The sequence below is a fragment of the Puma concolor genome, chromosome B4 (genome assembly GCF_028749965.1).
Source record: "Puma concolor isolate L17-30 chromosome B4, mPumCon1.1.hap2, whole genome shotgun sequence".
Classification (NCBI taxonomy): domain Eukaryota; kingdom Metazoa; phylum Chordata; class Mammalia; order Carnivora; family Felidae; genus Puma; species Puma concolor.
Window position 1 is genome coordinate 98,348,955 of NC_141673.1, and position 14,182 is coordinate 98,363,136.

A 14,182-nucleotide genomic window follows, 5' to 3' on the forward strand; every position below is an offset into this window, starting at 1 on the left:
TATTTATATATTATATAATAATTATTAATTATATACAGAGAGAGAGAGAGAGAGAGAGAGAGATTTAAGGCGGTTCCATGCTCTGCGTGAAGCTTGATGCAGGTCATGATTTCATGACCCTAGGATCATGACCTGGGTCCCACTTGCCTATGATCACCAGTGTAAATCATTATTTATGCTCCTATGAATTAAATAAGTATATTTACATATATTATTTCTTCTCTTTTTCCATCCTCTCCTTTTCTTCCTCTTGTTGCTCATTTTCCTTCTACTTTTCCTTTTCCTATGCCATGCAACTGCCCCCTGGTCTGCAACTTGATTTTTGTTTTTAAACAACAGAACATGTAGAACCTTCTTCTGGTTTACTCTTTAAAGAATTCTTTCTTTTATTAAAAAAAATTTAATGTTTATTTATTTTTGAGAGAGAGAGAGAGAGAGAGAGATTACAAGCAGGGGTGGGGCAGAGAGAGAGAGAGGGAGGCACAGAATCTGAAGCAGGCTCCAGGCTCGAGCTGTCAGCACAGAGCCTGACGCGGGGCTTGAACTCATGAACCCCGAGATCATGACCTGACCTAAAGTCAGATACTTAACTGGTTGAGCCACCCAGGTGCCCCAAGAATACTTTCTTAAAAATGCATGGTTATAGGGGCATCTGGGTGGCTCAGTCGTTGAAGCATCCAACTTCAGCTCAGGTCATGATCTCACAGTCCAGGAGGTCGAGCCCCACGTCGGGCTCTGTGCTAACAGCTTAGAGCCTGGAGCCTGCTTCAGATTCTGTGTCTCCCTCCCTTTCTGCCCCTCTCCTGCTCATGCTCTCTCTCTTGCTCAAAAATAAATAAAAACATTAAAAAAATTTTTTAAAAATGCATCGTTATATAACTACTCATGTGGAGAGGTGATTAATCATATCAAAAGGCTATAGTATAGTCAACTTTATTTCATTCTAAATAGAATGAATAGATCCATGAATGGAATATTATATATGCCCACATGATATTTTTCATATTTGCTTATTATAAGTGATATTCAAACATTAACGATTAATACTTTCTCTTTTTTCCCACTTATATTTATCTGAATCCTGATCCAATGCAATACAATGAGAGTTTTATATTTAGAATCAGAGAGTAAACAAAATAAAAATGAATCACAGTAGAGGCAGAAAGTTAATGTATGATATCTTTTGATTAAGTCTCAACTCTCTCCATCCGAGATTTACTGAGATCTTTGAGCAAACAGTAATGCTATAATATTCTCATTAGCCAACCTTGTATTTCATATACTAAAAGATAAAATGCAATATATTTTTAAGATTACTTGTAAGGCCATTCTGAACTGGACATAGAAGAATGGAAAGCATGACAACCGCCTGTGTCTAAGGTATCTTGTGTGGTTTCAACCAGACTGGCCTAAATATATATTCGTTTCTGTGAGGTTGTAACACCAATGATGAGAAAGAGTCTTATGCCTATTTTTATTTATGTACAATATCGATTTCTACGCACTCCAGGTATTTTTTTTTCATCTGAGTTCAATAAATAGCACATGGTAGATTGTTAGTGGTTACCCAATTTTATTTCTATGAATAGAACTTGTTTTTACTTGAAAAAAAAAGTGGCAGAGGGGCTTAGTACCAAAAAACCTTAAGCCAAACTGTCAATATCTTGATCTATAGATTTTATTATGCGGTCTAATTCCTCAATAGGTATTTATTATAGGGTGTCATTTAAATGTCTCTTTAACAGATATCTGTTATTTCCAATATTTCCTTCTTATCCCTCTAGTTGGCTAGACCCTTAGTACCATGGACCTATGTCTTTCTTTAGTACATACCCAATTCTCACGAAAATTTTCACTGGGGACTACTTATTTACAAGTTTTTGTTATGACAGTGACTTTTCCTAATTTATTTTCAGACCATTACTTGCACAAACCAGATGCAATTAAAAGGCTTGTTGTACATAATTTAACGAAGTAGGAACAATTTTTATGTTTCAAAACTGTTAGAAATATATCCAGTTGCTTTCACATTTCCTCTGTGGTTTTTACCAAAGTAAGTTAGTATCATACACTGTAAGTAGCCTCCCATTTAGGGTAGGTCCGTACTTTTCATCAACTCTAGGGTAGTGGCAGAACAAATCTCTTCATTCACTTACCACCATCTTTGTGGATTTCTTTTCAGCACGGGGCTCACGGAACTATCCAGAAGGCTTCATCATGTCCAATGCTCCAGACTCTCAGCAGCCTCCAGGTATTTTTTTTTTTTTTCATTCAAAATCCTATACCATTTTAATGAAAATAAAATTTTCATCATCTTTGTCTATCATCATTGATGGTTATGATTATAACAGGGGCATAAAGGCCTTATATTTTCTTTAATATGTTTCAGATATACTGAAAGGATGCTTTTAAATAAAATTAACAGAAATAATGATGTAGTTCCTGGCTCAACCAAAAGCATAATCAATCATTTAAATAGTTTTAGCTGAGTGGGCTGTTAGATGGAAATGTGATTTGACTGTTTCTGATTTCAGTACTACTATAATCATTTTTCTAACAATTTTTGAAAATAGTCATGAATCTCTAAATTAAGTTCTAACCTTATTTGCTTTACAACAATATAAATTAATGGTGGATGGGAAAAAGGCTAGATGGGTGATGCGTATTAATGAGGGCACCTGTTGTGATGAGCCCTGGGTGTTGTGTGTAAGTGACGAACCTCTTAATTCTACTCCTGAAACCAATATTGCATTGTATGTTAACTAACTAAAATTTAAATACATTAAAAACAATTAATTATGTATTTTCTATGCTAAAGAAATCACAGAGCAGACGGAGACAATTGTGGACTTGAACCTTCCTCTTCCTCCTCCTCCTCCTGCCCCAGAGGATGAATGGGGCCCAAATCCTGAGCCTACTCACATGAGTGGTACAGTATATATACCAGATTTTATGGATCTGTGTTTTCTCTTTCTTATCTTAAGGTACTTCTTCACCTGATTTTACTTTTCTCTGGTTACTATTTTGGAATTTTACAATTTAGAGAAAATATAGAGATTAAAAGTTTTTCAAAATGTATATAGTAATTAATCAAAAGCATATTTTCTCACAAAGACATTTGAAAATTTCATACATTAAGGAGAATATTCAAATACAAAAGAAGCCATTTGTCCAAATTTTGACTTGTTTCCTGGCATGAAACGGAGAGACTTAAACATGATCAAGGTGCAAAATTTGAAATGTGATCATGATTTAAAATTCAGCAGATTTATAAAATGACGAGAAAGGTAGAGCCCTACTATATGATTGCATCCTTTTGATCATAATGAAACATTAGTAGAGCACGATCTCTCAGCTTCAGCACCACTGACATTTTGGGCTAAATGACTTTTTGTTGTGGGGGATGGTCCAGTAATTGTAGGATGGTTAGTAGCATCTCCAGCTTCTATTCACTAGACACCAGTCACATTGCTCCTCAGTAGCCCTTGCCCCTCAGTTACGACACCAAGAATGTCTCCAGACAGTTACAAATGCATCTGGTCGATAACTGCCATTACATTATTCAGAAAGTTAGAGAAGTGATTTGGACAGTAGTTATTAACATAACCATTTTCTTTATGGCAGCATTTCGCCTCATTTCAGAAGTGCAATTCTTCAGAAGTATAATGTTTTTTTTTTTTTAAACTAGAGTCTATAAGTTTATTTCAGAAGAAATAAACATACCAAGAAAAGACTATAAACCACGATGGCTAAAAGTTTGGTTTCTAAAATGTGGCGATGTAGCATCTTATTGTTGTGAAACCGAAGAAATTATAGATATTTGGCCTAAATGCAAAATAGTCCCCAAGATTTATTATAAAGTAATTCTTTCTAAGAAGAATGTACCACTAGTGAGAAAGATCACAGAAAGAATTCTATTTGAATAACAGAAGATATTTAAAATAATTAACCATTTCTCCCATCTGATTATATTAATGAGAATAAGGTAATCTGAGCTGAAATTTTATACCTGTTGTTTAAGGGTATTTAATACCTGTACGTAAATTTTTCATCTGACCATGACTAAACCAAGATCATGCTCAGGTTTGATGGTTGACTGGGAGACCTCACATAGATACTCATAGCAAAGATTCATGACAATGGAAGGATACCAAGCCCAAACAGCAAAGGGAAAAGGTACATGGAATAAAGAACGGGGGACACTAGACTCAAGCTTGCAAGGGTCTTTTCTCAGTAGAGTCACACAGGCCACGCAGATTCCCCCCGCACGTTGTGACAATGTGTGTCAAATGTTGCCATCCCAAGAAACTCATTAGACTATTGGTGTTCAGGGTCGTTATTGGGGCTGATTACACAGGCAACCTCTGGCTGGCATGTAACAAAACTCCAGACTTTCAGAAGGAAAGCAGGAGATTATCATGAACTACATGGTGTGCATAAACAGTTCAGGAATAGTGAGCCACTCTTATCAATAACTGTTGTGGAAACCCTCTTGAAATCTAAGTTTCCAGAAGCCAGCCAAGGCCAACCTTACAAGCAGACCTTTCAAAGGATGGTAGTCAGGTCTGCTATGTTAATTCGTTTCTGCACATCCTCTTAAGTAGCTTTTGTTCCCTTCTCATTCAGCCTAAAAGTTCATTGGACAATATGTTTCAGAAAATTTGGGATATTTTAAGAGCAATAGCCAATGGCTAATAATGGTATTAATCTTTCAAACAATAGGAGCTCAGAATATCTCTGATTATCACTCACTCTGTTTCTTAGCTTCTTCTATTCCCTTTTTTCTGTATGGAATCATTCCTGTGGTCCTGGGAATCTTCAGCTTGCTGCTCTTGGCATTATGTGGATTCTTTGGTTATCAGTGTAAGTCTGATTTATTAGGGGAAAAGATTTCTCAGATTATCATATTGTTTTAAACCGTTTTCAGATAATAGTTTTTGGTGAATGTTTTAATGCCATAAGTGAAAAAAGAACAGGTAAAAAATGACATGAAATTTATCACAATTTTTACCATATGAAATAATTTCACTCTGTGAGCTCTCAGTAACTGCACCTCTTTTTCCAGGGAGGTGATATTATTGCAATTGCTGTAGAGATAGTAATAGCAATGATTATTATTGTTATTTGAAAACTACAACTAGCTAAGAAATAAGTTCAATGAATTTACGACTGTATTTACTTTGAAAACAGAAAGTAATTTCTTCTGTAATTTGCTTAAATTGTCAGTGTCTCCAGCAGCCTAAATTAGATTGGCAGAATGTTTTTATTGCTACTAAAATTATTCACAACGGATGATTTGAAAATAAGTGTTCCTCTTTGATAACATCAGATCGAAACTCAAAATTCTGTAATTTTGATCAGGAAGTGAAATTCTACACATTAAATCAACCATTCATGATGCCAAAAGATTTATTCAAGACTATGTTTATTGTTTTCGTTGTCTGTTTTGAATTGTACCATTTTTCTATTAATAGAAACGTGCATTCAAACTTCTAAGGAAATTAGGTTGATATTTTAGATTTAGTCATAGACTTTAGAAATGATAGTGGATAAATGAAAGTGTATTTAGCCATAGATCTTTTTAAAGTCTTGGAAAATATTTATGGAGACCTTTATTAGGGAGGAAACTATAAAAATTATACCTTATAATTGAACACACTGCTACATCATAATTAAGAATGTGGTTTATATGTATTGGGAATTCTTGTTCTTAGACTTTCATACTGTCGAGGCATCAGCGACCAAGATGAAGAGCCTTAACGCATTGATTGAGTCTTTTCAAAGCAAAGCAGACAAATTTCTTCATGTCCAAAATGTTCTTGACCAAAATAAAGGTAATATGAAAGCTAGAACAAACTCTTTGTACAGAATGCTAGATTGTTCTTCTTGTTGTGGTCCTGAAATGGTTGGTTGCATAACGTAACAGGAGCCCTCTGACACAACAGCATGGCTGTTTTGACGACTTCTTGCCTCTTAGTTCCTCACATAATCTTCTGAAACTGAGTGAGTCACATATTTATGAGACAAGGCTTCCTATATTAATTAATTAGCTCATTCACTCATTTATTCATCCACATTTGTTCAATGCACACTAAATGCCAGCCACTAGGCTAGTGATCAGTATGAACCCTACCATTGGGAGGCTCAGGAGAAAGCATATAAACCAAAAATAAATCAAAATGTCCAGGTGTGCATAGAGGTGTGCAAGATGTTCGTGGAGCATAGAAATGGAAGAATTTAAATACCTGAAAAGTCATGGTGTTTTCATAGTTTCAAACTCCTAAGAATAAGAGTTGAAAATACTAGAGTCGTCATAAAGCGTCTTTTATGTTAAGTAATTGTAACATAAAATAGTCTATATTTACAATAAATAAGTATTTTAAAAGGCCATGCATTAGAATGTTAGTTTGTTTCCTGTGAGGTACCAAATCTATCTTGAATACTTAAATCAACCATGTGGGAGCCCTTAGTGACAGGCTGTGATAAAAGACTGGTTTCTTTCTATCTTTTTCTTTTTTTTATTGAGATATGCTTAACATCTAACCCTGTGTCTGTTTGAGATGTATGAAATGTTGGCTTAATGCATTTGTATATTGCAGTATGATTACTACAGTACCATATCATGTTGCATAATTACCATTTCAATTCTGTATTGAGAACAATGAAGATTCAGTGCCTTAGGAGCTTTGAATTTCTAATACAGTAATGTTGATTACGATCGCTAAATTGTGCATTTTAAAAGGCTGGTTTCTAAGTGATTGATTATTTCAGCTAAAGGTAAACGTAATTCAGAAGAGAGGGGAATTGACCAAAATTATTTATGTATTTTGCCGCGTGGTAATTTCATTATTGTGACTTGGTAATTTTCATTATTATAATTTCCCTATTGTGACTATATCTGATGTAATGTGTCTTCTCGTCTATTATTAAGCCTTATTGTCCTATGCAGAAACCCTAGAGTGGCTGCAAAGCCAGGAGTATCTCCTTGAGGCTTTACATGAACTAAATCAGAAACAAGGTAATTTGGAAGTGAAAAAATTCTGAGTTGATAATAATTCTTAATAACAGTCTTATTTATCTGAAAAGGGAAAGGTATGAAGCAATAAGGCCTTGTTTGTGGGTTCTGAGGGTCTGTGGGCTCTGAGTTGTAAATATTTTCTTTCCTGAGCACATACACCCCAATGTTTATAGCAGTGCTATTAACAAGGCCAAATTATGGAAAGAGCCCAAATGTCCATTGACTGGTGAATGAGTAAAGAAGATATGAGGTATGCGTATGTATGTGTGCATGGGTATATACATACATGTGTGTGTGCGTGTATAAATACACGTGTATATATATATATACACAAGCACACACACATATGTATATATGTGTGTGTGTGTGTATGTATGTATATATATATATATGTATATATATATACTTCACAATGAAAACGAATGAAATATTGTCATTTGCAAAAATGTGGGTGGAACTAGAGGGTATGATGGTAGGCAAAATAAATCAGGCAAAGAGAGACAGGTATCGTATGATTTCACTCATGTGTGGAATTTGAGAAACTGAACAGATGAACATAGGGGAAGGGAAGGATAAATAAGAGAAAACCAGAGAGGGAGGCAAACCATAAGAGACTCTTAAACACAGAGAACAAACTGAGGGCTGCTGGAGGGGAGGTGATGGGCGGAAGATGGGCTAAACGGTGATGGGCATTAAGGAGAGAACTCTTTGGGATGAATGCTGGGTGTCCTAGGTAAGAGACGGATCACTGGGTTCTCCTCCTGAAGTCAAGACTACTCTGTATGTTAACCGACTTGAATTTTTAATAAAAAATATTTTCTTTCCTAGGAGTCAGGTGTGGACGTCCTCTGAAACACTGGGTTCAATCCAATGACCACTGCTACCACCAAACCATGGAAATGGTTTCTTGGTTAGACTGTTTCGATATTTGTGTCTCTTTGAATGCTACATTTTTAAAGACAGAAGGGAGTAGGTTAAAGGTGAGATTGTATTTTCTTCTTTACTTCTGGGATATGAATATATGGTAGATACCAGTCACAGGAAGTGTTCACCTGTGGCTCTAAAAGCAGAGAAAGGAGTACTCTCTTGCTTCGTTTTTCACTCATCTTTTCCTGGCCTGCTCCACTTCAGCAAGCCGTTCTTTTCGGTTTCCTGTAGAAACGTTGCGTTTGCTGCTCCCTCTGCATGCAATGTTCTTTTCTCATGTGACCATGGACTATTTCACCTCCTTCAAGTATGCATTCATTCAGTTAGCACCTTCTCAATGACCTGCCCGGACACCCCCATTTAAATTTGCAACTTGTACATCAGTGTCCACCCCTAGTCTCCCACAGATGCCCTTCTCTGTACTCCTAGTCTAACCTGCTTTAATTTTTTCCTTTTCCTTTTCCTTTCCTTTCCTTTCCTTCCCTTTCTTTCCCTTCCCTTCCCTTCCCTTCCTTCCCCTCCCCTCCCCTCTCCTCCTCTCCTCTCCTTCCCTTTCCTTTCTTCTTTCCTTGCCTTGCCTTGCCTTTCCACTTCTTATTTTAATTGCAGTATAGTTAACATACGGTGTTACAGTAGTTTCAGGTGCACAGCATAGTGATTCAACAATTTTATGTATTACCCAATGCTCATTATGATAAATGTACTCTTTTTTTTTTTCAAATTAACCTTATTCTATTGAATCCAGGGGCTAAAATAAGGAAATCATTCTTTATCTTTTGATAAGCGTACCTCTTGAATCCCCATCACCCATTTCACCTCTCACCCCATCCCCCACCTCTCCTCTAGTAACCGTCAGTTTGCTCCTTATAGTGAAGAGTCCATTTTTTGGCGTGTCTGGTTTTATTCTTTGTTCATTTGTTTTGTTTCATACATTCCATATATGTTGGAAATTATATGGTGGCTGTCTTTCTCTTGCGGACTTATTTGACTTAGCATTACACCCTCTAGATCCATCCGTGCTGCAAATGCCAAGATTGTATTCTTTTCTGGCTGAGTAACATCACGTTATTCATACCTACCACATCTTCTCTATGTATTCATCTATTAATGGACACTTGGACTGCTTCCATAGCTTGGCTGTTGTAAATACTGCTGCAATAAAAATAGGGGTGCACATACCTTTTCAAATTAGTGTTTTTGTATTCTTTGGGTAAATAACCAGCAGCGCAACTACTGGATCATAGGGTAGTTCTATTTTTAATGTTTTGAGGAACCTCCACACTGTCCTCTACTGTGGCGGCCCCATTGCATTCCCCACTGACAGTGAAGGAAAGTTCCTTTTTCTCCACATCCTCCCCAACCCCGTTTCTTGTGGTTTTGATTTTAACCATTCTGACAGATCTGAGATGATATCTCACTGTGGTCCCCTGCTCTAGTTTCTTTTATAGCTGGTGTCGCCTTATGTATCACTTGTATGTATGTATGTTTCTCTCTGTCTGTACCCAATCGCCCAAAGCAGGAAGCGTTCTCATTTTTGTTCAATGATATGTCTCCTGTGGAAGAGTAGACACAGAGTTGGATTAAGCAATAGAATGAGTAAATAGAAGAAATTCATTTTTGCTGTGTGGTGTCCTCTTGAATATAAGATTTTCTATTAGCAGTCTTTCTTTTTTTCTTTGTATGTAATTCCTGGTTTGAGAAAAGCACGGGCACTGAAGAACTGAAATATATTTTTTTTATGTTTCTTTTATCATTGGATATATATATATTTTTTTTTTTTTCTTTTTGTGATTCTTTACTTCTCACCTGACACAAATTCCATATTTTTGGTCTGTAATGTGCTTTTAGTATTAATAGCTTTATATTTTTTGCTTCCGTGCAGAATGTCATGGAATTAATTGCAGTAGGTCCTACTTGGCTTGGCCTGTCTTACAGGGAGAAGGACAATGAATGGAAGTGGGAGGATGGCTCCTCTCCTTCTCCTGGGCTGTAAGTTTCCAATATATAATTTAGTTCTCTTCTCCTTTTGCAATGGCTTTTGCTGAAAGAGCTTGAGGAAATAGAGATGACTGGGGACAAAATTTAGACTTTTTTTTCCCTTGCCTTTGTTATTTCACATTATACCATCAGCAATATTATAAACCATAAAGTCACGTAAGTGTTTTATAATTAATGTAAATATGCCTCTCTAATTATAGAATCTGATTAATTACAATTTTAGATAAGAAAAGTAATATGGACAAGAATATGATCATATGTAAACTTTAGGACCTCTATGTTGCTCTTTTGGGAAGAAGTATAGAATTGTCATTCCCTGGCCAAAGAATTTGAGTCCTTTTTATGGTTTTATTTTCTTTTTTATTTTTATTTTCTTTATTTTTCCTTTTTATGGTTTTAAGCACATACTGGTCAATTGTGATCCAGAAACGTTACATTCGATAGCTATTGAAAAAATATAAATATATAAATCTACTTCAACACTGTATGACAAATGTAATATTTCAAAGTTTTGATAATTTTGTTAGCTGACTATTTTTATTTTGTCCTTTTATGTTATAGTCTTCTGATATTTAGTGAGACCATTTTTCCTACAACCTATAATAACACTTTTGACCATTTTATCATATTTATTTATTTTTTTTTATTTTTGGAATGGTTTCTTATATATTAAGTGTCTAACCTCTCTTTCAGACATCTTACCAGATTTTCCCTTTAGTAATTTGCCCTTTAAGTTTATTTGCCTTTATTACATGAACGGGAAGTTAACATTTAGGTATACAGAGATTGTCTTTATTCGTTTGAAATTTGTTTTGACATATAATGGAAAAAGCTCCAGGTACACATGTACCTGGAGAAGCAGGTACATGTGTGTTTATGTATAATTATAATTATATCTGTTCCTAATATGTATATTTCAGTTAGGTAACTAATTGTCAGAGTACTGTTTAAATGATTATTTTTTCATCACTGAATTTAATGTCACATTTTTGATACACTAAAATGTAATATTTAAATAATTTAACTCATTTAATATGTCATTTAAATATTTCATAGTAAATGTTTTAATGTGTAAAAAACCATGAATATTTTTCTGGTCTTGCCTGTGCTATTGTTTCAAATTATGAATCTATGCTTATTTTCATGGTTGACAATTTTATTTATTACTTTTTTTAATGTTTAGTTTTAAGAGAGAGAGGGAGAAAGAGTGTGAGCGGGAGAGGGGCAGAGAGAGAAGGAGACAGAATCTGAAGCAGGCTCCAGGCTCTTACCTGTCAGCACAGAGCCTGACGCGGGAGTTCAAACTCAAGAACCATGAGATCATGACCTGAGCCCAGGTCAAGAGTTGGATTCGTAACCGACTTAGCCACCCAGGCACCCCAGTTTTTATTACTTTTTCTGACTTTAAATATGAATTTTATTCTTCTTCCTTTGCCAAATGAAACATCATATTTGTTTTGAAATAACATTCTTTCATTTCGAACTATTCAGAAAGGCAAGATATATCTCTGGCATATTTTTATTCTAAGTGGCCAGATAATTTTGCCTTATAAGCAATGTCATTTTCAAGTTAAAAATTATAAAAGATAAAGGGCTTTACTATTTCCATCTCAAAGTTGGCTTAAGTATGCTGTTTTTTTATGAAGGCTTTGATATTATTATATCAGGTTTCTTATGTGATCATGATCTCTTTATATAGTTAAATCACAGTCCCCTAATCACAATAAATTTCATCAGTCTTCTGGAGAACGATGAATGTTGTAAACATTATGACAACAAAAACATGTTTTAATAATTTTAGTAACCAGACTCAGGCTGACATGGGATGGCTTTGGTTGATCTTTATAGTTATTAGAATTTTGGGACTTGAATGTTTTCCTCTACTGCAAGCCTTGTACAATGTTTGGCACATAGAATACTCAATATGTATGTGATTAATGACTGGAAGAAAGTATAAAATATTTCCGCAATTTATTTTTCCTACACAGTTCAGAATTCTTTTTTTTTTCTAATTTCGTTGGCAATATGCATCTAATGTTTCAGTAGACAGACTTTACCTTTTTCCAGACAATATTAGACAACCAATTTTGCTGTAGAGTTGATGAGAGGTAGTTTTATTGGCAATGACCTAAAATGCTCTAGAACTTTAGTTAGGGACTAAACTCAACCCGAGTATTAGATAGCATCTACTGTATGGCATTAAAGTCAGTGGTGATTTTGTAAATTGAAGTACACATTAGAGCAGAGGGAAGCATCCTGTAATATCACACACACAGACGCGCACACACGTATATATACGTATATATACATTCTAAATTTTATTACTAATATCGGCTATCCAATGTAATGTATTTACAAGCAAAATGTCTCTCCTCCAACTGCAGCTGTACATGCATAGCTGAATGGTTTCCATCATACCAATCTGTATTAAACCATAATTTTATATCCCAGGTCATATGTCCTTTCATGCTATTGCCATAGTTTTCCAGCCAGAGCGTTCTCTTTCTTTTTACACTGGTGTGTATTTTCCCACTTGTAAATAATTGTCACATCATGCCTATCTTATCTCTTCTGTAAATGCATGAGGTCTTTATGCAAGAGGGAGAGTGTCTTTACTGCCTTGAGTTCTTGACAGTGCTAAGTGTGGTGAATTTCACGTAGTAGTTCTTAAGTAATGCTATTTAGTATACACATAATGAGTATGGCTAGTGACCTGTGTTTTCTAAATTTCTCAGGGGTTTACCAGAGCCAAGTCTGGATTTCCAGGGAAAATGTGTGTATGTAAAGGCACACACTCTTGGTACTGATAACTGCACCATACCCTCTTCATGCCTGTGTGAGAAGGATGTCCACTAAAAATCAGAAGAAGAAAGTTATGAGAAAAGCTATGAGGGTCACATCTCAATGACATTCCAGACGCAAGACCTGCTTGTCTTTGTTCTATTGTTTTTTTCATGTTATTTGTAACCCTTTTATCTCATAGCAGAAACTGTCAAATGACTTTATGAGAGATGAAGGCAAAGCCTAGAGTTTTAGCAGAAATATCAGAGGAGCACCAAAAAGTTACAAATTCAGAACCTGTTTGATTTCATGAGAATTGTATAAATGAACTAATAAACATTATTTGTCATGACTACTTAGTCTTTTTGGGTGTCTTTTACATTTCAGAGTCTATTCATTTATAGTTGTGACCCTATGGAAATAAACCTTTAGAACAAATACAGTGGGAAATATAAGTATTAAATAATTTAACACATAGCATACAAAGGATGTGAAAACTATGGAGGAGTATCAGTAGTAACAAAAACATAAAATTAAAAAAAAAATAAAATAAATTTCTGAAGTCACCTATTTTCCCAAATTGCTTACAGAAGCTTTCCTAGCAGATTTAAATATCAATTTCACTATTATCTTCAATTCCTTGCTTCTCTTCTTGGTGAAAAGAGTATTTTCTGTTAAAGATTACTTTTGGGGGTGACCGGGTGACTCAGTCGGTTGTGTCTGACCCTTGATTTCAGTTCAGGGTCGTGGGATCGAGCCTGGCATTGGGCTTTGTGCTGAGGGTGGAGACTGCTTAAGATTCTCTCTTTTTCTTCCTCTGCCTCTTCCCTCACTCACTCTCTTTCTCTCTCTCTCAAATTAAAAATAATAATAATAATAATAATAATAATAATAATAAAATTTAAAGAAAGGAATTGCAGGACAAATTTGGGTAAGAGGAAAAGATCCACGTGGCCCTGAATATCTTAACACCTAAATAAAAACCCAGTTATTTCAAATCCTGCTTGTGTACACACTGTTCTCTCTCACTCTAAACAAATACATACATAAATAAATAAATAAATAAATAAATAAATAAATATTACTCTTGAGCAGACTTTGGATCAACTCCTGACTACTCCTCAAACTGTTTCAAGTTTTTATGCTATTAATTCTCCCATCACATACAGGTAACCACTTCCATTTAAAATATGTTATCCAAATGTCTATCGACAGATGAATGGATAAAGAAGATGTGGTGTATATATACAATGGAGGATTACTCAGCAGTCAAAAAGAATGAAATCTTGCCACTTGTAACAACATGGATGGAACTAGAGTGTATTATGCTAATTGAAATAAGTCAGTCAAAGAAAGACAAATATATGATATCACTCATATGTGGAATCTAAGATACAAACAAATGAACATAAGGGAAAGGAAGGAAAAATAATATAAAAACAGGGACGGGGACAAAAC

General features: G+C 35.1%; 1 protein-coding gene across 1 annotated transcript; it reads left to right on the forward strand.

Annotated features, from left to right (window-relative positions):
* The first annotated feature begins 2,113 nt into the window (after positions 1 to 2,113).
* Positions 2,114 to 13,079, forward strand: LOC147579327 (C-type lectin domain family 9 member A-like). Its single transcript, XM_086711846.1, has 8 exons — positions 2,114 to 2,251; positions 2,819 to 2,929; positions 4,765 to 4,863; positions 5,715 to 5,834; positions 6,932 to 7,018; positions 7,847 to 7,998; positions 9,828 to 9,934; positions 12,679 to 13,079. The coding sequence occupies exons 1-8, from the start codon at positions 2,218 to 2,220 to the stop codon at positions 12,797 to 12,799; spliced, it is 831 nt and encodes a 276-aa protein (XP_086567972.1). The 5' UTR covers positions 2,114 to 2,217; the 3' UTR covers positions 12,800 to 13,079.
* The last annotated feature ends 1,103 nt before the right edge of the window (positions 13,080 to 14,182 follow it).

Coding starts and splice junctions, on each gene's coding strand:
- LOC147579327 (XM_086711846.1), top strand. CDS start 2,218: ATGTCCAATGCTCCAGACTCTCAGCAGCCTCCAG. Junction 5,835..6,931: donor TGTTCTTGACCAAAATAAAG/GTAATATGAAAG, acceptor TCTATTATTAAG/CCTTATTGTCCTATGCAGAA. Junction 7,019..7,846: donor TGAACTAAATCAGAAACAAG/GTAATTTGGAAG, acceptor TTTCTTTCCTAG/GAGTCAGGTGTGGACGTCCT.